Source organism: Macaca mulatta, chromosome 10 (assembly GCF_049350105.2).
Source record: "Macaca mulatta isolate MMU2019108-1 chromosome 10, T2T-MMU8v2.0, whole genome shotgun sequence".
Taxonomy (NCBI): domain Eukaryota; kingdom Metazoa; phylum Chordata; class Mammalia; order Primates; family Cercopithecidae; genus Macaca; species Macaca mulatta.
This window is the reverse complement of record NC_133415.1, coordinates 21697104-21723820: the sequence shown is the minus strand read 5'-3', so window position 1 is coordinate 21723820 and position 26717 is coordinate 21697104. Positions and strand designations below refer to the sequence as shown.

Here is a 26717-nt window from a genome sequence, read left to right as displayed (position 1 = left end):
GTGTGAATTAGGCAGTTCAATTTCAGAGCCTGTCTTCTTAGCCACCAAGCAATACCACTCCCCAAGTGCTAAAGCCTGGCATGAAGCCCTTCCCAATCCAGCTCCAAGGCTCCAACTTCCCCTCCCCTGTCTCCTGCTGCTGCCCTCCTGGAATGCTCCACTCTCTAAGCAAACTGGCCTAAGAATTGTTTCTCTAACTAACTGTGCCTTCTGGTGCTCACTCACTCCATCCTCTCAGTATGTGGTAAAATTACTAGGAGTCTTTCTTAGTCAGGGTCTAAGAGACAGGATCTCACTTTGTCACCCAGGCTGGAGGGCCGAATCAGCCTCCAGAGTAACTGAGACTACAAGGGCATGCCACCACGCCTGACTAATTTTTAATTTTTTGTAGAGACAGGGTGTCGCTGTTTCCCAGGCTGGGAAAAAAAAAAAGATTAACTGATGATCAGGAAATAATCAGATATGAATGAGAAACCAGAGATTATTCCAATGAAAACGTTGGATGCAAAATTTCTTTTTTTCTTTTTTTTTTTGGATGGAGTCTCGCACTGTCTCCCAGGCTGGAGTGCAATGGCACCATCTTGGCTCACTGCAACCTCTGTCTCCTGGGTTAACGTGATTCTCCTGCCTCAGCCTCCCGAGTAGTTGGGATTACAGGTGCATACCACCACACCCGGCTACTTTTTTGTATTTTTAGTAGAGACGGGGTTTCACTATGTTGGCCAGATTGGTCACAAACTCCTGACCTCGTGATTTGCCTGCCTCGGCTCCCAAAGTGCTGGGATTACAGGCGTGAGCCACCACGCCTGGCTGCAAAATTTCATATACATTATGATCGAGTATGGTTTAAGAAAAATACAGAGAAAAGACTAGAAGGAAAAAACAACCAAATGGTTGTTTCTTGTAGAAATCTGGTAACTGCTTTCCTGCTTCACTATGCTTTATATCCTTTCAAAATTTCTTTTTTTTTTTTTTTTTTGAGACTGAGTCTGGCTCTGTCGCCCAGGCTGGAGTGCAGTGGCCGGATCTCAGCTCACTGCAAGCTCCGCCTCCCGGGTTTACGCCATTCTCCTGCCTCAGCCTCCCGAGTAGCTGGGACCACAGGCGCCCGCCACTTCGCCCGGCTAGTTTTTTTGTATTTTTTAGTAGAGATGGGGTTTCACCGTGTTAGCCAGGATGGTCTCGATCTCCTGACCTCGTGATCCGCCCGTCTCGGCCTCCCAAAGTGCTGGGATTACAGGCTTGAGCCACCGCGCCCGGCCCAAAATTTCTTAAATTAACATGTATTACCTTTACCATTAAGGAAAAGAAAAGGCTGGGTGCAGTGGCTCACGCCTGTAATCCCAACACTTTGGGAGGCTGAGATGGGAGGATCACCTGAGGTCAGGAGTTTGAGACCAGCCGGACCAACATGGAGAAACCCCATCTCTACTAAAAATACCTGTAATCCCAGCTACTTGGGAGGCTGAAGCAAGAGAATCTCTTGAACCTGGGAGGCGGAGGTTGCAGTGAGCCGAGATTGCGCCTTTGCACTCCAGCCTGGGCAACAAGAGCGAAACTCCATCTCAATAAATAAAAAAAAGAAGAAAAAAAAAAAAAGGAAGGAAAGAATAAAGGAAAGCGACCATTACAAGGGGTAACTCAGTTTTGTAACTAGATATTTAGAAGACTATGTCCTACAAGCTCCAGGTGAGGAGAGCTGACAAGGGCATCCAGGGTGAACACCTCTCTGTGCCTGGCCCAACTCCATGAGTTACAATTCAAAGAGGATATCACTGGGACGCACCCTCTGTAACATCCCACAACGCTTGTGTTTCTTTTTTTTTCTTATTTGTGTGTGTGTGTGTGTGTGTGTATAAAGAGGAACCTCTAAAATAACTGCTTGTTTTTTATCAAACCTTCTAGCCCTCTGCCTGCTAATGGGATCCAACTGCTAATGTCCGTTCCTTTTGCAACCCAGAAGAGCCGTCTCTGAACTCTGTCCCTATCTGCTCTCAGCAGCAATGCAAATCATGACGTTTTTGATGCAGTGCCATCATCCCTCAAGCAGGAAGTTGCAGAGCAAGAGCTTGAGAGTCAGGTCTATGTGGACACACGTCCCAACTGGGCCACTTATTAGTCATATCCTCTTGGGCAAGTCCCCTACATTTGAACCTCAGTTTCCTTATCTGTAAGTGGGGATGATGACAGCACTCATCTCACAGGGCTGCTGTGAGGATCCAATTGACATGACATATGTGGAGTACTTGGCAGAATGCCGGGTCCCCGGAACACGCTCCAATAAAGGTTAGCTTAGTTATCACTGCTGTTCTTACATTCATCGCCAAAGGAAACTTCCCCATTCCGATGTTTGACGCATGGCCAATTGCGTAATGCTAATACACTCCCAAGCCAGAATGCTGGCTTACACTGTAATCTCAGCTGTTCAGGAAGCTAAGGCAGGAGGATCACTTGGGGCCATGAGTTCGAGACCAGTTGAACGACATAGTGAGACCCCATCTACCGAAAATTCGTTTAATTTGCTAGGCATGGTGGCATGCACCTGTAGTCCCAGGTACCTGGGAGGCTGAGTTGGGGGGATAGCTTGAATCCAGGAATGTGAAGCTACAGTGAGATATGATTGCACCACCGCACTCTTGCCTGAGTGACAGAGCAAGGCTTTGTCTCTCTTTTTTTTTTTTTTTTTGAGATAGAGGCTTGCTCCATCTCAAACACTGCAACTTCTGCCTCCGAGGTTCAAGTGATTCTCCTGAGAAACAAAACAAAACAAAACAAAACAAACTTCCAGATCCTTGAGGAACTGTCTGGTACACAGTTTTGTTTCCACCTCCCTAGGTAGTGTCACTACCTAGTCATTTTGAGATGACACTCATATATCTGTTAAGCAATTTCCCAAGACTCCCTGCCCTTACCGCCCTGAGTCCCAGGGCACTGTCAAAGCGCTGGCCTTTGCAACCTTTAGTTTGGCATGTGGGGGCCATGTCGGTGCATCCTCCCAGTCCCGCATCCTACACACCTATCATCTTCTGGAGCAGTGGTGAGTTGCCTTTTCCAAAGAGCACACAGAGGTCCAGGATCTTTGGAATGTCAAAAAGGAAGTTATTGTAGAGGATTTCTCCAAACGCAGAAGGGGAAATGAAGTGATCCTAAGGAAAAATGCAGAGAGAAAAGATAGAGATTTTCTGAACACTCCTGCATTACAAATAGCAAACTCATGAGAAACAATCTTCGGGTCCATCAAATGGGGACTGGCTAATGATGCCTTATGCATAGACCTGGAGCAATGGCCATTCTCCCCACTTTTTTTTTTTTTAATGTTCATCTATCTGTGTCTTTGTGTCTCTAGACTAAACATCCCCATGACTTTTAGAACTGGCTGTATTATCATGTCTTTTATTTTATTTTATTTTTTGAGACAGGGTCTGGCTCTGTTGCCCAGGCTGATGTGCAGTGGTGCAATCTCTGTTCATTGCAAACTCCACCTCTTCAGCTCAAGCCATCCTCCCACTTTAGTCTCTCGAGTAGCCGGGACTACAGGTACGTGCCACAACGCCTGGCTAATTTTTGTATTTTTTGTAGAGATAGGGTTTCCCTATATTGCTCAAGCTGGTCTTGAACTCCTGATCTCAAGCAATGAGCTTGCCTCGGCCTCCCAAAGTGCTGGGATTACAGGTGTGACCCACAGTGCCCAGCCCCCACTTAAAATTTTTTTTTAATTTAATTTTATTATTATTATTTTTTTAGACAGAGTCTTGCTCTGTTGCCCAGGCTGGAGTGCAGTGGCATGATCTCGGCTCACTGCAAGCTCCGCCTCCCGGGTTCACGCCATTCTCCCGCCTCAGCCTCCCAAGTAGCTGGGATTACAGAAGCTTGCCACCACACCCAGCTAATTTTTGTATTTTTAGTAGAGACAGGGTTTCACCATGTTGGGCAGGCTGGTCTCGAACTCCTGACCTCAAATGATCCACCTGCCTCGGCCTCCCAAAGTACTGGGATTATAGACGTGAGCCACCATACCAGGCCCATTCTCCCTTTAAATGTAAAAAGAAACAAAACACGCTGTAAAACAGTCAGTTGGGAATTCATCCTGAAATATCTGCAGATAAATTAGTATGATATCTGGGATTGCTTTAAAATACTTCAGGAAAAAAAAGAGAACTAAGGGGAAGAGATAAAACGAGATTGGCAGAATTGTTGATAATTGTTGAAGGGTACATGGGATTTACTGTACTTTGTACATGAAAATTTTGTATTTGTGGCCAGGTATGATGGCTCGCGCCGGTAATCCCAGCACTTTGGGAGGCTGAGGCGGGCGAATGAGGTCAGGAGTTCGAGATCAGCCTGGCCAACATGGTGAAACCCCATTTCTACTAAAAATACAAAAATTAGATGGGCATGGTGGCAGATCCCTGTAATCCCAGCAACTTGGGAGGCTGAGGTAGGAGAATGGTTGAATCCAGGAGGTGGAGGCTGCAGTGAGTAGAGATCATGCCATTGCACTCCAGCCTGGGCAACAGGGGTGAAACTCCATCTCAAAAAAAAAAAAAGAAAGAAAGAAAAAAATTTATATGTATGTATATTTGGAAATTTCTATTCTAGGCCAGGTGTGGTGGCTAGTGCCTATAATCCCAGCTACTTGGGAGGCTGAGGAGGGAGGACTGCTTGAAGCCAGGAATTCAAAACCAACTGGGGCAACATAGCAAGATCCCCGCTGTCAAAAAAAATTTTTTTAATTAGCCGGGTGTGGTGGTGCCTGTAGTTCCAGGTACTTTGAAGCCTGAGGCAGGAGGATTCTTGAGCTCAGGAGTTTGAGGCTGCAGGAAGCTATGATTGCGCCACTGCACTCCAGCTTGGGTGACAGAGATTCTGTCTCTAAAAATAAAGAAAAAGGAAAAGAATATGTCCATATTATAAAACTTTTTAAAAAGCAAGATCCTATTTTTTAAATACACACACTCACACATTCAAAGGGAATAAATTCTCTGGAGAAATAAGCATGTAACAGGGTTGGGTGTAGTGGCTCATGCCTGTAATTTCAGCACTTTGGGAGCCTCAGGTGGGAATATAACTTGAGTTCAGGAGTTCAAGACTAGCCTGAGAAACATAGAGAGACCTCATCTCTACTAAAAATCAAATAAATTAGCCAGGCACAATGGTGCATGCCTGTATCTCAGCTATTTGGGGGGCTGAGGTGGGAGAATCACTTGAGCCTGGGAGATCGAAGCTGCAATGAGCTATAATTGTGCCACTGCACTCCATCCTGGGCAACAGAGTGACACCCTGTCTCAAAAAAAGAAAAGAAAGATGCACCTAACAGTGGTTATTTTGCAGGACTGAGATTTTGTTGGTGACATTCATATTTCTGCAATGTTTGGGTTGTTTAGAGACAGCAGTATTATTTTTAAAGTCAGGAAAAAAAAACAGTAAAGATTTTTTAAAAGAGTATACAAGTTCCTTTAAGAAGTCAGAATCAATGTTCTTCTCTCTGACGCACAAGTCAAGGCAGTCACGCGTCAGCTGGCAAAGGGCCCTCGGCTCTCTTTGATGGAAACACTGGGTGTAACACAGACCAACCCAGTGAATTAGAGGATAAGGGAGGTGGCACAGATTTCTTCCCCAACAGAGGGAATAAAGATGGAGGGGAGACAAAGAGGAAACTCAATGCCTCCAGAGCCTTCCTTCCCAGGGGTGGAGAGCCTGGCACAGAGGTGTCGAGTGTCAGGTGACGACCTGTCATGGGATCAGTGGCTTACTTTGGATTCCTTGTGAGTGGACATGCGGAGGAAGGTGAGAAAAACACTTCGATGGAGGCGCTTCTGCATGTCAACAACCTCAGGGGCTGAGGCCACCCCCTCGTCAAACTTGCGGGGGACATAGCGCAGGTAGGAGTCCAGGCACTTCTGTAGAGTCTCATCAAAGATCACCTAAGCCAGGAGACAGAAGAGAGCGAGGATTTATCCCTGAGGCCCCAGGGACTTGTGGGTGGACTGTGCAGGGGCTCAATGCCCATCAGCCCTGCCCTATTCCAAACACTCCGACCCCAAGGGACCAAGGAGGTATGAATGAGCCGAGGACTAAACACAAGATTCTAAAATTGACACTTTGAAAGGTGTGTAAACATTAAGATTGTGATACAAGACAGAGCAATCCAAACCATAATTTGCTGTTAAGGATCCAGTGTAAGAAGTAGACAAAAAGCACCTCCTAAGGGAAGAAAAACAACAACAGCAACCAACCAACGGCATGTCATGTGCTTTGTCTTAGCGTTAATTTTGATAGAATGTTACCTGGCACCAGAATTTATCGTGAGGCAAGGCCAGGAGCCAGTCGAGGTCATTGGCTACGAAGGTGGCGCGTTCCAGGTACTCCTCCACTAGGGCGGGAATGTTGTCTTTAGGGGGCGGTTTGTATAACACAAAATACCGGTCTGCCTTCTGCTCGGGGTGCTACGGATCCAAAAACCACGTGTTAACGTGGCAGAGGTTAGTCAGCGAGGGCCCATTTGCCAACCCACAGCAATGACAACACTTGGCTGTTCCAACCGGTGACCCTCCAAGGAGCTTTTAAGCATAAAGAACCAAGTGTATCTAACAAAGAGGGCATGGTTGCATCCAGCGAACACTAGGCGGTAATTAAAATCCATGTTTTCGGAGTGGATTTAATGACACAGGGAAAGGTTAAGGGAAGAGAAAGCAGGATACAAAACTCTCTATTTAATATAATCGGTTTTCATTTTTCTTTTTTAGTAAAAGGCGGAAGATTTATTTGTTCTGAAGAAAAACCAGAGCGTAGTTTTCGGTTTTTAAAAAGTATAAATATATTCACACACTGGTATCGATTTTTAAAAAAGAAGTTGGGGAGATGATGCCCCAAAGCTAATAATGGTTATCTCTGATGGGGGTGGGGGGTGGGGAATTGTGGCTTGAATAGACTTTCCCATTAAAAAAAAAAGAACATATATTCACATATTAATTTTTTTTTTTTTTTTTTTAAGACAGGTCTCACTCCCGTTGCCCAGGCTGAAGTGTAGTGGCATAATCTGGGCTCACTGCAGCCTCTACCTCCTGGGCTCAGGTGATGCCCCACCTCAGCCTCCCGAGTAGCTGGGACTATAGGTGCACACCACCATGCCTGGCTAATTTTTTTTATTTTTAGTAGAGATGGGGCTTTGCCATGTTGCCCAGGATAGTCCCAAAATCCTGAGCTCAAGCCATCCACCTGCCTTGGCCTCCCAAAGTGCTAGAATTACAGGTGTGAGCCACCTCTCCCGGCCACATATATTACTTTTTAAATTAATTTTTAATTATATAATTTGACACAAGCATCTTTTCTTTCAAAAACTTACAAGGGTACAGAGAAAGTGAGCTGCCTGGGACTACACTCCCCGGCCCCATGTTCCCTGCAGAGGTAACCACTCACCATCTGGTGGGTGTCCTTGCAGACCTCTTCCAGGCATTTACATTAAATTATACCCATAAAAATGATTTGTTTGGGTCTGTTCTTTCTTATACAAATAGCCTCATACTGTTTGTATCACTATGCTGTATCTTTTTTATAACCAGAAAAAAAAACTTCAGTAATTTTTTTTACATAAAATATTCTAATCAAGTAACTGTAAGTCTCAGCATAGAATCACAAGTTCTCCCTTCCAGCCCCTACTTGTCATGAACAAACCTTACTTTGTTCACCATAAAGAGGAGATGGGCTAAGTCTTCTCCTCTGACTACATAAGGGGTGCTTTCTCTGGGGAAGTGGGAACAGGAGGATGGCCAGGCAATGTGTCACCTCTTATCAACCACAGTCCATCCATTTCCAGGTCTGTTGATCCAGAGGATACAGAAAAACTGAGACTGATAAGAGGTCAGCCTCCTCAAGAACCATCTATGCCTTCCTACTGCCTTAGGCGAGTTTCCAAACTATAGAGCCTGTGGGTACCACAAGGATTCTTCAAGGCCACCTATCACGTGGGTCTGCAGGACCCCCTCCTATTTAAATGAAATTTATATCATGGAGTTACAGGTACAAATCCATTGAAAAAGAAATTCTGCTGGCTGAAACAAGTTCAAAACAACTGTCAGGAGCCAAAATACATCTCCTTGGTTTCCAAGCTTCCTTCCTCCTCTATCTGTTGGCTCTTTACCTCTTCCCTCACTTCTCACTCAGGCCAGGCTACTTGTTCTCCTGAGACACACACACACACACACACACACCCCCAGGCTACTCATTCTCCTGACACACATACACACACCAGGCTACTCATTCTCCTGACACACACACACACACACACACACACACACACACACACACACACACACCCTCATTCTCCTGACACACATACACACACCAGGCTACTCATTCTCCTGACACACACACACACACACACACACACACACACACACCCTGAGATTCTACTTTCCATGCAATCCCACAGGGGGAAGATGGACATCTAAATCACCAAGTGAACACAAAACAGAGGAAGTGACAGCTCAGACCTGGCAGAGGGACTGTGGAAATGCCAAAGGGAATTAACAGCACCTGGAGGATAAGGGATGGCTTCCCAGAGCAAGCAGCCTTCCTCCAAGCCTCCAAGCATTCAAGCCTTGGAGGATAAGGACTTTAAACGAAAGAAACATTTTTATGGAGGCATAAACATGGGCCCTAACAAAAGGGCACAGATTGTACTGGGAGGTGGGAGACAGATTTGGCGAATGCTGGAATGATGCAAATGAAAGCTGCCACTTATTGTGGACCTGCCCTGTACCAGCCACTAAGCAGACACAACCCACAGCCCCTATTTCTTTTTTAATCTACAAAAACTATTTAATAGACAAAGTATTCATCCCATTTTAGAGGAGGAATCAAACAGTAAGGTTCAGGAACTTTCCCAAGGTCATGGGATTAAAGAGACAACTGAGGCAGGATTTGAGCCAAAGCTTACACTGCAGACCTATTAAATGACCCCTGGTATCTGTGTGCCATCCTGGTCTCACTGATCGTCCTTCTGACCCCAGTTCCAATCTCACCTCCTCCAGGAAGCCTCCCTGACTCCCACCCCAGCTGGATTAGGAGCTCATCTAAGCTCTCCCTCAGCACCTGCATTCTGTGCTCACCTCTCTATACCACTTGAACAGCATTAAAAGTGCTTTCAGACCAGTGGTTTGCATGGGGAAAGGGTGAGAGGAAGGCATGAATTGCAGGCAGGCACAAGAAAACTTTTAGGGGTGGCAGAAATGTTCATTGATGATGATAGTTTCATGCATGTATACAGATGGAAAAACCAATCAAATTGCATATTTTAATTTTTAAAATGTTGGCTGGGTACAGTGGCTCATGCCCGTAACCCCAGCACTTTCAGAGGCCAAGGCGGGCCCACCACTTGAGGCCAGGAGTTTGAGACCAGCCTGGCCAACACTGTGAAACCCCGTCTCTTATCAAAAATGTAAAACTTAGCCAGGTATAGTGGCACGTGCCTATAATCCCAGCTACTCGGGAGGCTGAGGCAGGAGAATCGCTTGAACCTGGGAGGCGGAGGTTGCAGTGAGCCGAAGGTTGCAGTGAGCCGAGATCACGCCACTGCACCCCAGCCTGGCAACAGATGAGACTCCACCTCAAAAGAAAAAACCCTTTCTTTTCATAGGTGTTGACAAATTGCATATTTTAAATATGTGCAGTTTATTGTCCTTCAACGATGCCTGAATAAAGTTGTATAAAATGGGAGGACCAGCTGGGCGTGGTGGCACACACCTGTAATCTCAAGCTACTCAGGAGGCAGAGGCAGAAGAATTGCTTGAAACCGAGAGGCGGAGGTTGCAGTGAGCTGAGATCGCGCCATTGCACTCCAGCCTGGGCAGGCGACAGAGTGAGATTCCGTCTCAAAAAAAAAAAAAAAAAAATGGGAGGACCAGTCTTCCCAACTGTCTCCCCCACTAGCCTGTAGGTGTCTGGAGGCAGCCTGAGCCTTGCTTACCCAGCATTCCGAGTCTATAGAACAGCACCACGCATTGAGCAGACTTTCTGTACAGATCTGCTGGCTGGACAAAGAAATGAATGGAGGCTGATGGGACGTCGTAGCTCACGCCTGTAATCCCAGTGCTTTGGGAGGCCAAGGTGGGCGGATCACAAGGTCAGGAGTTCGAGACTAGCCTGGCCAATATGGTGAAACCCCATCTCTACTAAAAACACAAAAATTAGCCAGGCGTGGTGGCAGGCACCTGTAGTCCCAGCTACTCAGGAGGCTGATGCAGGAGAATCGCTTGAACCTGGGAGGTGGAGGTGGCAGTGAGCCGAGATCGCATCACTGCACTCTAGCCTGGGCGACAGAGCGAGACTCTGTCTGAAAAAAAAAAGGATAGGGTTTTGCCATGTTGCCCAAGCTGGTCTCGAACCCCTGGGCTCAAGTGATCCACTCGCCTCAGCCTCCCAAAGTGCTGGGATTACAGGCATGAGCCACCAGGCCTGGCCACAAGACTATTTCTTTTGGGTCAAGTATGTGCTATTCAAATAGTAGATCCTCAACCAACATTAGCTCTACCAATCATCCTGAAAAGGTGGTGTGGTAACTACCCTTTGGCTAGAGATCATGCCCCAAGTCAAGACTAAAGGGACAAATATAGGGTGGACACATATCTTAGTACAATCTTTCAGGAGCTTCCCATGGCCTTCAGAGTAACACTCTTCAGTCTGCCAACAAGACCCTTCCTCGATCAGGCAGCTGTCTCCCTCAGCTCATCTGCCTTCCCACCCTACCCCCCATTCAGTGCTGCTGTTGTTGTCCCTGTTGTCATCACTATTGTAAAAACAATTTATTGAGTGCTTACTATGTTCCAGGCACAGTGCTCATTCATAGACATCTCATTTAGTCCCCACAACCACCCTGCAAAGCTGGTCCTATTATTATAGTTTTTGGATTTGAGGCTTAGAGACGTTCAATAACTTGTCCAAAGACACAAAGACAAATATCCAAATATGTGTGAAATGAACACAAAGCCTGTACTTGCTAACTCTGCTACACTGTTGCTACCTCAAGTGACTTGTGGTTAGTGTAAGAGTCAGGCTCTCTCAAGACTCCAGGACTGCATACTAAGGTCGTCCTACCAGGTCCAGCTTTCTGTTGCTCTGCCCAGCTAGTATTAAGTCACCCTTCAATACCCAGTTCAGAAGCACTTTCCTTCAGGAAGCCTACCTGGGCTGCATGTACCCTCCCACCAGGCCCAAGGCCTCCCTGCCCCTACACACCCCACTGATCTGGATCAGTGGCCCCGGCTCTGCACTCATGAAGCAGCCTAGACTTCCTTCTATCACAACCCTGATCACACTAGAGAAGCTACTGGTCTGTCTTTCTCTTAGGTCGTGGGTTCTTCAAGGGCAGAGACCATGTCTTTTCTCTTTATAGCTCCAGCACCTGGCACATGGCCTGGCTGTAGTCCCTGACTCATGTACCAAATGTTTTCTGAGAGCCTCCTATGCGCCTGGCACTGGAAATCAGGAGTAAAGGGCAAGGACCAGGCCGCTGCTCTCACAGTGCCCGCAGTCTAACAACCCACATGTTAATTCCGTATGGGGGGAGGACTGAGGTGGAAAATCATACTTGACCACCCAAGGAGCCAGTATCCATCAGTGTTTCCAACAGAACTTTCTGCAATAATAGAACTGCTCTGTATCTGTGCTGGCACTCACCACATGGGGCTATTTTAATTTAAAAGCGTTACAATTAAATTAAAAATCTAGTTCCTCAGCATACACTCACTATTCACATTACAAGTGCTTAATAGCTACATGTGGTGAATGAATTGGGTGGCTATCGTACCGAAAAGAACACTCCAGATTTTCTGATAAATATCTCCCACACATAAAAAGGTTATAAAAAGGAGACGAGATGTGAGGCTTTATAGCAGAAAGATTTTAAGGATATGTGTCCTAGGGTCTGCTCGGCTAGGTTCCCATCCTGGCTCCCCTAATTTCCTAATTCTGTGACTCTGAACTTTCAGTTTCCTCATCTGTAAAATGGGGACAATCAAAATGTCTATTTGTAGGGCTGTGATGTGGACTAAATGACATAATCTGGGTGAAGTGTTTAGAATGGTCTGGCACAGGGCAAGTACTCTATAAATGTCAGGTACTATTATTAGAGAGTATTTAAGAAGTAATGAGAAGCCATCTAGAAGGCAGGAAATAAAACACCAATTCCTGTTTCCCACGACTTTACTCAAACCCCTAGAAAACACTTCCTCCCACCTTGTTCAAGGGAGCTCAAATTCTTGGGAAAACAACAAGCGGGTACAGGAACTCCAGGGCCGCATCTATCTCCTTCTTCAGCAGCCTGGCACCTCTCCATGGCTCTAATCTCTCTCTGCAGCTGGTAATCGACATGTTCGCAGACTCCTTATTTTTCAGTCTCACAAGCCCTGCTGGGGTGTTTGTATGTGGTGCTTCTTATCTCAGTTGTGATAAAACACAGTCCAACCTCTGAAATCAGCGTTCCCACCAAAATACGGATAGCAGCTTAGATAGCTCTGAAAACGCTACCTGAAACCTGAACACCCTCCACAGGGTCAAATCCCCAAACCCAGCTTTGGGCTGGACCCATTTCTAGCCCGATCCAGGCTGAATCAGAACTGCCATCAGACTGATTTGAAATAAAATGCTTTGGGGGGAAGGTGCAGGGTGGTGACATGGAAAATCCTACGCAAATTCAAGCTGCTGCTCAGAAGGAAATTCCTACTCTGGGCCTGGAAGAGACTAGTAGTGTCTCAGCTACTGAATCACTGACCATGGCCCTCGGGTCATTCTTGGAACAGATAAAGAAGGAATTTACTTTTTGCTTCTGAAATTGCAAGATTGACAATATCAGGCTGAATGGCCTTAAGGGACCGGCTCACCAGCGCTGGTGAAGTCCTCAGCTTTCCTGTCTTCAGGTCCTTGTGGGTGATCTGGAGTTGGTCCAGGGGCAGAGCTGGCATTGTGCTGCGTGACCCTCCTGAAAGGAATATGGATGGGAAGAAGAGAGCAGACACACAGACTCCTGGGGGCAGGGCCTGCTCTGGGGCTGATCCCAGAGTCAGAAGAGAAGCTTTGACCTCTCGCCTTAGGAGGCTCCTGTTGTGGTTCAGGACCTGGTTCATGCGCCTACTAACCCAGACAAAGTGACTGTTTTTTTGCATAAAGCGGTTCTCAGTTGTAGAAGAAAATACTTCCCCAGATGACTTCCACACTTTTTTTTTTTTTTGAGATGGAGTCTCGATCTGTCGCCAGGCTGAAGTGCAGTGGCGCTATCTTAGCTCACTGCAACCTCCGCCTCCCCGGTTCAAGTGATCCTCCTGCCTCAGCCTCCCCAGTAGCTGGGTCTATAGGCACACACCACGCCTAGCTTTTTTTTTTTTTTTTTAAGAGACAGAGTCTTACTCTGTTGCCCAGTGAAGTGGTGCGGTCATAGCTCACTGTGGCCTCTAACTCTTCAATCCTCCCACCTCAGCCTCCTGAGTAGCTGGGACTACAGGCATTCACCACTACGGCCAGCTAATTTTTTAAATTTTTTGTAGAGACAGGCTTTATTTTTTGACAGATGAGTTCTTACTACATCGCTTGGGCTGGTCTCAAACTCCTGGTTTCAAATGATCCTCCTGTCTTGGCCTCCCAAAGTGCTGCCTCTGCCTCCCAAAGCGCTCACAGGTGTGAGCCTCTGTGCCCAGCCTGTTTCCACCCACTTTGAGAAGTACTGGCTAAAAATACTTAGATTCTCTTTATTACGGCTCCAGCTCTGTGAGCTCACTAGCCTGTGAGCTCTATGAAGACAGTGCCCAGGCCTCTCCTCTTGCCATCTTTTCTGTGAGCATAGGACTGGTACAGAGGTGGCCAACCAAATGTTTGAAGAACAACTACATATGAGGACACTCCTTTTAAAACTCTAGCCAGATTTTAAGTCTTTTGAGGGGTGAAGCCATGGGTCTTTCCTCACTTGTGGAGGGTGTTAAGGTTTTACAATCTCTCTAGGCTTCAGGGAAGAAGTAGATGGAAGAATAGGACATGAGAAGAAGGGAAGAAGGACATGGAAAAACAGAAGGACTAGGGAAAAAGATAATTCACAGAAAACTGACAGTGCAAGCTCCTTTCTACAAAAGCCCAAACTGACCTCACAGTCAGTAAGCGGCAGATCCAAGGTCTCCTGTCTTGCTGTCCAGTGTTCTTTTCACAGTATCACTTGGCCTGACCCACAGAAGGGACATACGTGTTAAATGAATCATGGAATAGAAGTGAATTAGGGCCCTCAAAAAACATGCCATAAAAGGCTGGAACAGTCTCAATGACAACATGAAGAGACAGAGGCTGGGGTGATGAAACTGTCACCTCTTGAGCCTTCACAGACAAGCAGAGGAGCACGGGGGACATGAGCTACCAGGTGTGTCATATCTCAGATATTGGGCCAGGCTTAATGATATGAAGAGCTCCTCTAAGTGAATTTCTTTTTTCTTTTTCTTTTTTAAAATAGAGATGGGGTTTCGCCATGTTGCCCAGGCTGGTTTCAAACTCCTGAGCTCAACCAAACTGCCCATCTTGGCTTCCCAAAGTGCTGGGATCATAGGTGTGAGTGCCTGGCCTCTAAGTGCTTTTCTCAGCATTAACTTACTTGCCCAGTTAACTAGCTTTACATGTATTAATGCTCACAAAAACTCTAAGGTTAGTTCTATTATTATCCTCATTTTATCAGTGACAAAACAGAGGCTCACAGAAAACAAGAAACCTGCCCAAGGTCTCACAGTTAGTAGGTGGTGAAGCAGGCTGGTTCTTAACCATTCACTATACTGTGTCTAGTTTAGTTAAACTTAGGGGTGGGATGGGCTGAAGGGGTGGAGTGAGAGTCAAAGCCCTTCTAGAGGAGACCCTGAGTAGTCTTGATAATAGAAACTGACCAGGAAAGAAGGGTGCCCCAGGCAGAAGAAACAGCAGAGCAAAGGCAAGGAGGTGGACACAGCCTGGCACCCAAGGAACCTTGGTTCCGGCCTGTTATAAAGACTGTGAAAATCCCCACCCTAGAAGGAGTAATGAGAGAGGACCAGTCTGCCTAGTCCTTGACAACTGTTCCAGCTATAGGATCCCAGCAGATCAGACACACATGGTCTCTGCATACATGAGGTGGCCTGAAAAAAAATCACAAGGCAAAGAAAGTAATAAAGAGCTTGGGGTAAGTTTTCATCTTTCAGCTTTGCAAAGCATAGATATTATCTTCTGCTGCACCTATTTCTAATCAAGTTACTAGCTTACTAGCCTCTCACAACAACCCAATTAAGGACAAGGATTACTATGCTCAGATGTCCAAAGAGGGGCCCTGATTTGCTCGAGGTAAATACATTATTGGCCAAGCTGAAACCAAAGCCCAGGTCTTTTGCTAGGGCACCTGGGGCTCTCGTGCTGAATATGTTAAAAAACAATAATAATAATTTATTTTCCTAACCCTCTAGCCATGCTGGAAGGCGAGCTGGAAACACCACTGCTTTGCACACCAGTGCTGAACTCTAAATGACTGATAGGCCCAATTCCTTCCAGGCTTGGCCGCTGAAGATGGCTGCGGGAGTGTTGGCTGTGAGACACAGGGTGGAAAAAAAGTCATGAGGAGGAAGCAAGTCTCCACCCTTTAACCTCTAGGCCCCACAGTCCAGGCCGAGACAGGTAGAGACAGCATTTGCTTTCAGAAGAAATTCACGGCCAGGTGCAGTGGCTCACGCCTGTAATCCCCACACTTGGGAGGCCAAGGCGGGAGGACTGTTTGAAGCCAGGAGTTTGAGACCAGCCTAAGCAACATAGTGAGACCTCATCTCTACAAAAAATTCAAAAATTGGTCAGGTGTGGTGGTGCACACCTGTAGTCCCAGCTACTTAAGAGGCTGAGGAGGAAGGATCACTTGAGCCCAGGAGATCAAGGCTGTAGTGAGCCATGATGGCACCACTGCACTCCATCGTAGGTGACAGAGCAAGACCTTGTCTCAAAATAAAAAAAATAAAAAAAATTTTTTTTTTTAAAAGAAATTCACCCTTACAAACCACTGCCTGCCAGGGCAGTTCAGGGCTAGTCTGGTGTGGTGGTAAGGAGACAGCGCTACAGTCCTACAGCCTGGGTTCAAATCCTGGCTCCACCTTTTCTTCTCCATGTTGAGACCCTGAGACAGTTCCCTAACCTCTGTAACTTTTGACTGCCTCTTCTGTAATATCAGAATTGTAATAGTACATAAACTTCCAGGGTTGCCATGAGAAGTAATCAATGTGAAGTGCTCAACCCAATACCTGGCACATAATAAGCACTCAATAAAATTTAGTTGTTATTATTCAAGTCTCAACCAGAGGCAAGACACTTTGGGCTTCCTGGTTTATTCAGCAAACAATTCCTGAATATAATCCGGGTCCTAGGCACATAACTGACTATCATTTGGCGTTAAAGCTGTAACAGGAAATGTCCTGCATATAATCTGGGTCCTAGGCATATAACTGACTATCATTCGGCATTAAAGCTGTAACAGGAAATGTACAGTAGAGAAATGAAGGATGTTACAAAGAAGGTGATCTATAACCTCGATGTTGAAGAATGGGGGAAAAGGTGACAGTCCAAGCAGAGAGCAAGCATGAACAAAGGCTCAGAGTCTTAAAATGTGCGGCTCTGGGTTGGGTGAGGTGGCTCCCGCCTGCAGTCTCAGCACTTTGGGAAGCTATGACAGGAGAATTGCTTGAGCCCAGGAGAGTGAGGTTGCAGGGAGTCATAATACATCACTGAACTCCAGCCTAGGGGACACAGTGAGACCCTGTCTAAAAAGTGTGGCTTTGAAGGAAGAGGGAGACATTTGGTGTTGCTGAAAACACAAGGTCAGATAGGGGATGACAGAAGTGAAGAGAGAAGAGAAGCTGGATAGGGAAGACAGGACCAGTTTAAAAAGAGCCTCAAAATAGCTTGAACCCAGGAGGCGAAGGCTGCAGTGAGCGGAGACCATGTCATTGCACTCCAGCCTGGGCGACAGAGCGAGACTCCATCTCAAAAAAAAAGCCTCAATGCTACACTAAAGATTTTAGTATTTCTGGCCCGGCGCGGTGGCTCAAGCCTGTAATCCCAGCACTTTGGGAGGCTGAGACGGGCGGATCACGAGGTCAGGAGATCGAGACCATCCTGGCTAATGCAGTGAAACCCCGTCTCTCCTAAAAAATACAAAAAACTAGCCGGGTGAGGTGGCAGGCGCCTGTAGTCCCAGCTACTCGGGAGGCTGAGGCAGGAGAATGGTGCAAACCCCGGAGGCGGAGCTTGCAGTGAGCTGAGATCCCGCCACTGCACTCCAGCCTGAGCGACAGCGCGAGACTCCGTCTCAAAAAACAAACAAAAAAAAGATTTTAGTATTTCACCTGAAAGCAGTGAGGACTCATGTAAGTATGGGAGAGACATGACCAGAAAGAGATGATGATAACCTGGTGGCAGAAAAGACCTTTTATAAACCATGGGAGAGCAAACAGTATGTTAATCATTTCATTTTTTTTTTTTTTGAGATGGAGTCTCACTCTGTCACCCAGGCTAGAGTACAGAGGAACGATCTCGGCTCACTGCAACCTCTGCCTCCCAGGTTCAAGAGATTCTCCTGCCTCAGCCTCCCTAGTAGCTGGAATTACAGGCACATGCCTGGCTAATTTTTGTGTTTTTAGTAGAGAGAGGGTTTTGCCATGCTGGCCAGGCTGGTCTGGAACTCCTGACCTCAGGTGATCCACCCGCCTTGGCCTCCCAAAGTGCTGGGATTACAGGCATGAGTCACTGCCCGGCCATTCAAATATTTTTGAGCACCTATTATGTGGCAGGCACTGATGCCCAGAGAATATTAAGGTGGGCAAATAACAAACCTGGTCCTGCCCTTCACAGAGCTTACAGTCATAATGGGGAAAGACAGATACTTTTCCAATTAGCCATACAAACAAATAAAAACCAATACCATGATGTAGCTATATAGGTAAGGCTCATGAAGCTGTGGCAGCATTTAAAAGAGACACCTGGCTTGAGGGAGGAGGGATGTCAAGGAAGACCTGAGTTTTTGTCTAAAGCATGGGTACAAATTAACTAGGCAGGGCTGGGCACGATGGCTCACTCCCGTAATCCCAGCACTTTGGGAGGCCGAGGCAGGCAGATCACGAGGTCAGGAGATCGAGACCATTCTGGCTAACAAGGTGAAACCCCGCCTCTACTAAAAATACAAAAATAAAAAAAATAGCTGTGCGTGGTGGCGCATGCCTGTAATCCTAGCTACTCGGAAGGCTGAGGCAGGAGAATCGCTTGAACCCAGGAGGTGGAGGTTGCAGTGGGACGAGATCGCGCCACTGCACTCCAGCCTGGGCGACAGAGCAAGACCCCGTTTTGGGGGGAAAAAAAAAGAAATTGAACTAGGCAATCTGAACTTTAAGTTTCAAAAGGACACACAATAATCACGACTATGTCTGTGCCACCACTGTATTCCCCTGCCAGGCAGGACAGCGAAAGCCAAAAGCTAAGAAAGGGACGGGAGCTCCCTACAAGCACCCAATTACAATATGGCCTGGGAACATCCCCGGGGCTATTGCTTCCTCAGTTTCTTTGTCATCATTCCTCTAGTCTCTCAATTGAATATTACTCTCCTCAGAGACCTTCTGATTGCTCTGCCTATAGTATCTACTCTCCCAGTTAGTGTCACAGCTTTAATGACCTCGTGCATTTGCTTGTCGTTGACCATCTCCTCCCACTAGACTGTAAGCTCCATGAGGGCAGAAGCCTTGTCTGTCTTGCTTTATGTGTATCCCCAATGCCTAGATCTGTGTCTGGCACATAGGAAGCACTTCACAAATATTTGCTGAACGAATGAGTGAACCCTGAGAAAACTGAAGCCCCGGGTGTGAGGACGTGGGGGGATCGTGGCTGGTCCAAGGCCACTCTGGGGCCGAACTTCGAACCCGTGGCTCCTGACCCTGGCGGCCAAGTCTCGGGAGCTGGGGGCGGCTCACAACCCCTCAGCGTACGCGCGGGCCCCGCAATGGAGGCCAGAGGGTGGGAGGGCCAAGGGTGCCAAAGGCACAGCCGCGGCTCCTCCGGGGCCTCTTGCCCTGCATCCGGCAGGGACCAGCCACGCACTCACCTCGGCGGCTCCACCACCAGCTCTGTGCCGCCACCTCCTCCGCCGAAGCCGCCGCAGCCGCCGACCACGGTGACAGCTCCCTGGGCGCCCGCACTTCCGGGGTCAAACGGCGATTCCGCAGGAGCAGACAGGAAGTCTCGGCCTGGCCCCGCCCCCAGAGCAGAGCAAACTACCGCCGGGAAGCCGGACCCGGGCAGCACCTCAATTCTTAAGACTCCGCCCCGCACTAGGCAGTCTGTAGCCACGCCTCCTTCCCCTCCTACGTCCCCTACGTGATTACACCTCTCGGGAAATCCAAGTTGGGTACCTAAGAAGGCGTCTCAGAATCCCAGGCTTCCACCTTCTGCCCGACCTCCTTAGTCACCGTTTTACATATTTAATCCAGAAGAGAAATTTTAACAAGTCAAAAGCACGAACATAATATTAAGCAGATGTACGAGTACAGACTGCGATTTCGTTTACGGGAAATTCTGGAACAGACAGAACTCATGAGTGGTGATGGTGTTAAGATTGGTGGTTTCCTCTGGGGCTGTGGACTGGGAGGGGCCACAAGTGAGGCTGGGGTCACCCCTGTCTTCATCTCGGTGGTAGCCATGTAGATGTGTTCCCTTTGGAAAATTCATCAAATTGTACACTTAAAATTTGTGCACTTTTCTGTATGTATGCAATACAGGTTTTTTTGGTTTTTGTTTTTGTTTTTTTTTAATGAAGGTACAAGTATAGCTGTCCTGAGAGAAGGATGCAGTTTTTCTACAGAATGTCTCAGGTAATGTAGATTTAGTGGTTCCTAAGTCTGGCTATGGATCAGAATCATCACAGAAAACTTGTTAGGAACACACATCCCTGGCTTCATCTCAGTGCCTGGCACACAGTAAGAATTCAAAACCAACCACCATCATTATTGGGGTGTTATAGAAGCCCCCGAATGGAAAACACAACCCTACCCTGGGATTGTGAAATATTTCCCAGGACCCTCCTGCCAACCCCTGCTATCTGCACTAGGGCTACAAGTAATGCTTAGTCCAGTGCCTGTCCTCAAGGAGCTTACAAAATAGGGAGTGCAAGAAAACCAATAGCAACGAGTCAATGTGATGAATGCAAGGTGCTGAGGAAATAGGAGAGATGGCCTGTAAACCAGAAATGAGATGAGAGGAGCTGGATTTTATATTAGTTTTGTATTGCTGCATAACATATTACCACAAACTTACAACAACACACTGCTGGCCACTTATAACAAACACATTTATTTATTTATTTTGAGACAGAGTCTCACTCTGTCACCAGGCTAGAGTGCAGTGGTGCGATCTTGGCTCACTGTAACCTCCGCCTCCCAGGTTCAAGCGATTTTCCTGCCTCAGCCTCCCAAGTAGCTGGGACTACAGGCACGTGCCACCACCCCCAGCTAACTTTTGTATTTTTAGTAGAGACGGGGTTTCACCATATTGGCCAGGATGGTCTCGATCTCTTGACCTCCTGATCCGCCCGCCTTGGCCTCCCAAAGTGCTGGGGTTACAGACGTGAACCACCACGCCTGGCCAACAAACACATTTATTATCTCACATTTTCTGTGGGCCAGGAATCTGAGGATGGCATAGCCGGCTCCTCTGCATCAGGGTCACCCACAAGACTGCAATCAAGGTATCAGCCAGGGCTGGAGTCTCATTTAAAGACTCAACTCAAAAAGGGTCTGCTTCTGAGTTCCCATGGCTACCGGCTAAATTCAGTTCCTTAATGGTTGTTGGACTAAGGGTCTCAGTTCCTAGCTGGATTTTGGCCAAAGGCTTGTCACATAGGCTTCTCCAGTGTAGCAGCCTGCTTCATCAAAGCATGAAAGCCTAAAAGTTAACAGGGAAGCCAAGAGTGGTGGCACATGCTGGTAGTTCCAGCAGGTTGGGAGGCTGAAGCAGGAGGATTGTTTGCCCCTAGGAGTTCAAATAGAGCCTGAGCAACATAGCAAGAACCAGTCTCTAAAAATTAAAAAAAAAAAAAAATTCAAAGAAGGCAGTAGCGGCTGGGCATAGTGACTCATGCCTATAATCCCAACACTTTGGGAGACTGAGGTAGGAAGATTGCTTGAGCCCAGAAGTTTGAGGCCATCCTAGGCAACATAGCGAGACTTCGTCTCTACAAAAAAAAATTAAAAATTAGCCAGGCATGGTGGTGCATGCCTGTAGTCCCAGCTGCTTAGGAGGTTGAGGCAGGAGGATTGCTTGAGCCCGGGAGTTCGAGGCTGCAGTTAGCTGTGATCACACCACTGCACTCCAGCCTGCACAATAGAGCAAGACCCTGTCTCAAACAAACAAAAGGAGGCAATGGGAGATTCTATTAGCAAGAGAGAAATTACAATCTCATGTAACCTAATCATGAAAGTGACATCACTTTTGCCATGTTCTATTTGTTAGTAGCAAGTCACAGGATTTGCCCACAGGGGATTACACAAGGGCAGGAATACCAAAAGATGTAAATCAATGGAGGCCATTCTAGAGTCTGCCTGCCACAGATACTTAGAGGACACATATCAACCCCAGGTCTGTAGCAGAGGAGGTAGAGGTGCAGAGAGATAAAGACAATTGTGATAGTAATGACCACATTTGTCAAACCCTTGCTTCATCCCAGGCACTGGAATAAGCATTTAATATACATTGTCTCTTTGACTTTTTTTTTTTTTTTTACTGAGATGGAATCTCACTCTGTCACCCAGGTTGGAGTACAGTGGCACGATCTCGGCTCACTGCAACCTCTGCCTCCCAGGTTCAAGCCATCCTCCTTCCTCAGCCTCCCTCGTAGCTGGGACTACAGGCGCATGCCACCACAGTGGGCTAATTTTTGTATTTTTATTTTTATTATTTATTTATTTATTTATTTATTTATTTATTTATTTATTTTTGAGACGGAGTCTCGCTCAGTCGCCCAGGCTGGAGTGCAGTGGCCGGATCTCGGCTCACTGCAAGCTCTGCCTCCCAGGTTTATGCCATTTTCCTGCCTCAGCCTCCCGAGTAGCTGGGACTACAGGCGCCCGCCACCTTGCCCGGATAGTTTTTTTTTTGTATTTTTTAGTAGAGACGGGGTTTCACCGTGTTAGCCAGGATGGTCTCGATCTCCTGACCTCATGATCCACCCGTCTCGGCCTCCCAAAGTGCTGGGATTACAGGCTTGAGCCACCACGCCCGGCCTATTTTTGTATTTTTAGTAGAGACAGTGTTTTGCCATGTTGGCCAGGCTGGTCACAAACTCCTGACCTCAGGTGATCTGCCCATCCTGGTCTCCCAAACTGCTGGGAGTACAGGTATGAGCCACTGAGCCAGGTGCTCCTTGACTCTTTGTAAGAATGATAAGAGGTAGATGCTATTATTACCCCATTTTAAAGAGAGGTTTAAAGACTAGACCAGGGTCACAGAGCTGGTAAGTGGGTGGAGTGGGGATTTGAATTCAGCCCTGTTTAACCACAGAGCCTGTCCTCATAACCTCCCTACCAAGAGCCCTTCCCAAGCTCCAAGAGGTCTCAAGTGCCACAAGCTGTGTCAGAACAGTGAATGTTTCCCTTTATTGCTGTTAGTATTATTATTTTATTTATTTAGAGATAGGGTCTCCCTCTGTCACCCAGGCTGGAGTGCAGTGGCGTGATCATGGCTCATTTCAGCCTCTGCCTCCTGGGCTCAAGCAGTTCTCTTGCCTCAGTCTCCTGAGTAGGTGTGACTACAGGCATGCACCACCATGCCTGGCTAATTTTTAATTTTTTTGTAGAGATGGTTTCTCAATATGTTGCCCAGGCTGGTCTTGAACTCTTGGGCTCAAACAATCCTCCCACCTCAGCCTCCCAAAGTGCTGGGATTACAGCCACCATGCCAGTCTGTTGCTGTCATTTTTGGAAAACTGATCTTCTACTGACATGGAAGGGACAGAAAAAGGTGCCAGAAACTGTGTGTTTTGTTTTGTGTTGTTTTGTTTCTTCTCTGTCATCCACACACACTGGACGCATGGAAAATGCAATCTGTATCCTGGTGACTGGTTGGGAGAAAATCACATACAGCAGTCTTTGGTCCTTAAAATAATAATTCCGGAAAAAAATATATGCACTGATTCCATCTTTTTCTATGGGTAAAAAGATGTTCATATCACAAAGGTTTTGGAACTAAATAACATGACTGTAAGAAGTCAAAACATCCAATAAATCACCAACTTCTCCAAATGTATCTGTTTTCTCATCTGTTAAACAAGATAGTTAATATCCACCTCATCATTAGAAGGCTTAAGGCTGGATGTGGTGACTCGTGCCTGTAATTGCAGCACTTTGAGAGGCTGAGGTGGGAGGATTGCATGAGACCAAGAGTTCGAGACCAACCCGGGGAACATAATGAGACTTATCTCTCAAAAAATAAAAATAAAAAAACTAGCTGGGTGTGGTGGCACACACCTGTAGTCCCAGCTACTATGGAGGCTGAGATGGGAGGATAGTTTGAGCCTGGGAGGTGGAGGCTGCAGTACGCTGTGGTTGTGCCACTGCATTTCAGTCTCAAAACAAAACAAAACAGAAGGCTTAAATGAGATAATATAGACAATGCCAAGAACATAGTAGATGCTCGAAAAATGTTAGTGAAAAGGAAGGAAGGAAGAAAGGAGACTCCCTATCAGCTGGAGTGTTAACTTTTACATTTCTTTCATCTTTCTCCCTTGCCGAAAAAGCTTAATGAGGAATGTTGGTTTACAAAGGACACATTCTTGTCTGAGCTAATATGTGTCCAACTGAAATTAAATTTAAAAGCCGGGTTAACAGGAGAGGCCTCAAATCATGCATAAGTCATTTGCAAACATGCAAATACAGAGCAATTTCTTGGCCTGGCTTCTCCTCTAGATTAAAAGAAAAACAACTAAGAACAACTATTTGGGTTGGCAAAAGAGAGGAGTGTCCATGGTTCGTATAATCAACAAAGTCTAGGGGTAACTAGGGAGAAAACTGTCAATATTCAGTGCTACAAAATAGACACTGAAATATCTAGGTCTGAGTCTTGCCTGGCCCAGACACTCTGAGTCACCTCAGATGAATCAGTGTTCCCTTCTTTTGCATGTCAGTCCTCCAGCAAGCATGTGTTTGCAGAGCACTCATTGTTGAGATTAGCTGTTGTTTGGCGTCCAGTGTTTATTTCCTCTGTTTTCCTACCAATAGCAACTTGATCACTCCTTAGGGAACCGTCACTCCCATTTCAATATGTATGGAGTGGCATTGACCCCTTACCCAGAGTTTAAATGTCCAAAATTGTATTAGTCATCTAGGGCTATGCAACAAATCATCCCAAAATACAACAGTTTAAAACAGTAATCCCAGCACTTTGGGAGGCTGAGGAGGGCAGATCACGAGGTCAGGAGATTGAGACCATCCTGACTAACATGGTGAAACCCCGTCTCTACTAAAAATACAAAAAAACTAGCCAGGTGTGGTGGCGGGCGCCTGTAATCCCAGCTACTTGCTAGGCTGAGGCAGGAAAATTGCTTGAACCCGGGAGGCAGAGGCTGCAGTGAGCCAAGACCACACCACGCACTCCAGCCTGGGCAACAGAGCAAGACTCCGTCTAAACAAAACAAAACAAAACAGTAATAATAGTTTTTTAGGCCAGGTGCAGTGGCTCATGCTTGTAATCCCAGCACTTTGGGAGGCCAAGGTGGGAGGATCACTTGGGCCCAGGAGTTCAAGACTAGCCTGGGCAACATAGTGAAACCCCATCTCAATTTAAAAAAATAGTTTATTATCCCATATGGTGTCTGTGGGTTGGGAGTTCCAAAGTGGCTTGGCTGGGTGGTTCTGGCTTAGGGTCTCTCAGGAAGATGCAATCAGTTGTCAGCTAGGACTGAAGACTTGATTAGAGCTGAAGGATTCACTTCTGCAGTGGATCGTTTACTCGCATGACTGCTGGGTTGGTACTGGCTATTGGCAAGGGGCCTCGGTTCCTCTCTACAGGGCTAGTTGAGTGTCCCCACCACATGGCCCCTGGCATCTCTCAAAGCGAACAATCTAAGAGATCAAAGCAGAAGCACCAATGTCTTTGTGGCCTAGCTTTAGACGTCACAAACTATCACTTCAGCCACATTTCTACTGGTCACATAGGCCAGTCTTGATTCAGTGTGGGAGGGGTCTTACTATACAAGGGCATGGATATCAGAAGGCAAGATCACTGGGTGCCATCTTGGAAGCTGCCACATCAATCTAATATGAGCCTGGATAAATGGCATATTCTAAACCTTCAGTCACAGTGATTGGCTCAAGAGTGGATACATGATGTTCAATTGTTTTTTTTAAGAGACAGGGTCTATATTGCCCAGGCCAGTCTCGAACTCCTGGTCTCACGTGACCCTCCCGCCTCAGCCTCCCAAAGTGCTAGGATTACAGGCATGAGCCATTCCATCCAGTCTGCCAAATCTATCCAGTGATACCCAATTCTGGTATCTTTATTTGAAATCAAAAGGAAAGAGAAGCTCTCCTTCTGATGAGATTGTTAGCAGTAAGAATAAACTTATGCTGGCTGGAGGCCACCACATAGAACCTGAGAATGAAGCCAACTCAGAGAACTGCAGAGCCAAGAAAAGGAATGATAAGCAGAGAGAGAATGAAAGAGAGAGATGAGGCCGGGCGCGGTGGCTCAAGCCTGTAATCCCAGCACTTTGGGAGGCCGAGACGGGCGGATCACGAGGTCAGGAGATTGAGACCATCCTGGCTAACACCGTGAAACCCCGTCTCTACTAAAAATACAAAAAACTAGCCGGGCGAGGTGGTGGGCGCCTGTAGTCCCAGCTACTCCGGAGGCTGAGGCAGGAGAATGGCGTAAACCCAGGAGGCGGAGCTTGCAGTGAGCTGAGATCCGGCCACTGCACTCCAGCCCGGGCTACATCTCAAAAAAAAAAAAAAAAAAAAAAAAAAAAAAGAAAGAGAGAGATGACATCATTTGAACCCTGGATCTAGGCAAACCTGAATTCAGGTACCCTGAGGCTTTTCTCATGCCTGTTTTGCTTAAGCCATTTTGAGTTGGGCTTCTGTCCTAATACAACTTTTAGGTGCTCAGTCCTTCTCCTGTTTAGTTGACCAGCCTTTTCTAAAGATTATGACTGGTACACACTGGGGCAAGAGGGGTGAGATTGTTAACTGTTCAAGATCATGACCAGAAACAGTGGCTGGCATTTCAAGTTGCTAGATTAGGGATAAGGAGATATTAGCTTCTGGATAGACCAGGTATACCTTGGGTACCCACCAATTGGTATTCTTTTATTAGACCAGTGGTGTTCTGGAGAGGTACATGGTAAAGAGGTAGCTGATGGATTGGTTGTACAGTCTAATGATGTAAGTGTTAAGCCCATTTATATCCCTTAATTACTAGGCAAACTGGACAAGTTGCTTAGCTTATCTAAGCCTCTGTTTCCTTAGCTGTATAATAATGCTTGTTCAACCTACTATAATCACTCAGCAACAAATATTCATTGAGCACCTACCATGTGCCAGTTATCATCAATAAAGTAACGATTCAATTCCAACCTTCAAGGTTTTCACAGTCTTGTCAGAAATATGAATAAAACATAAATCATATAGCACGGTTTAAGAAGTATTGTGATA

General features: G+C 46.6%; 1 protein-coding gene and 1 long non-coding RNA gene across 51 annotated transcripts in view; one reads left to right on the top strand and one right to left on the bottom strand.

Moving 5' to 3' along the window:
• ASCC2 (activating signal cointegrator 1 complex subunit 2) overlaps positions 1-19228 on the bottom strand; it is a 51572-nt gene extending 32344 nt beyond the window's left edge. For 10 of the 50 annotated variants that reach the window (XM_077950201.1, XM_077950157.1, XM_077950156.1 and 7 more), the window contains exons 1-5: positions 19121-19228; positions 12879-12976; positions 6288-6446; positions 5754-5924; positions 3017-3146 (exon numbers count right to left, since the gene is read on the bottom strand). Coding sequence is in view for 49 of the 50 variants with exons in the window: in XM_077950157.1 (XP_077806283.1) it covers positions 3017-3146; positions 5754-5924; positions 6288-6446; positions 12879-12959 (541 nt within the window). In the remaining variant the exon portion in view is untranslated. Of the gene's footprint in view, positions 1-3016; positions 3147-4769; positions 4873-5753; positions 5925-6287; positions 6447-12234; positions 12408-12878; positions 12977-14128; positions 14203-14906; positions 15135-19120 lie in introns of those variants that run through there. The other 40 variants (XM_077950163.1, XM_077950167.1, XM_077950164.1 and 37 more) reach the window with 22 other exon arrangements.
• Positions 510-19221, top strand: LOC144331838 (uncharacterized). The gene is made up of 2 exons (XR_013399400.1): positions 510-565; positions 18356-19221. It is a non-coding gene; the product is annotated as an uncharacterized LOC144331838 (long non-coding RNA).
• Positions 19229-26717: the final 7489 nt, after the last annotated feature.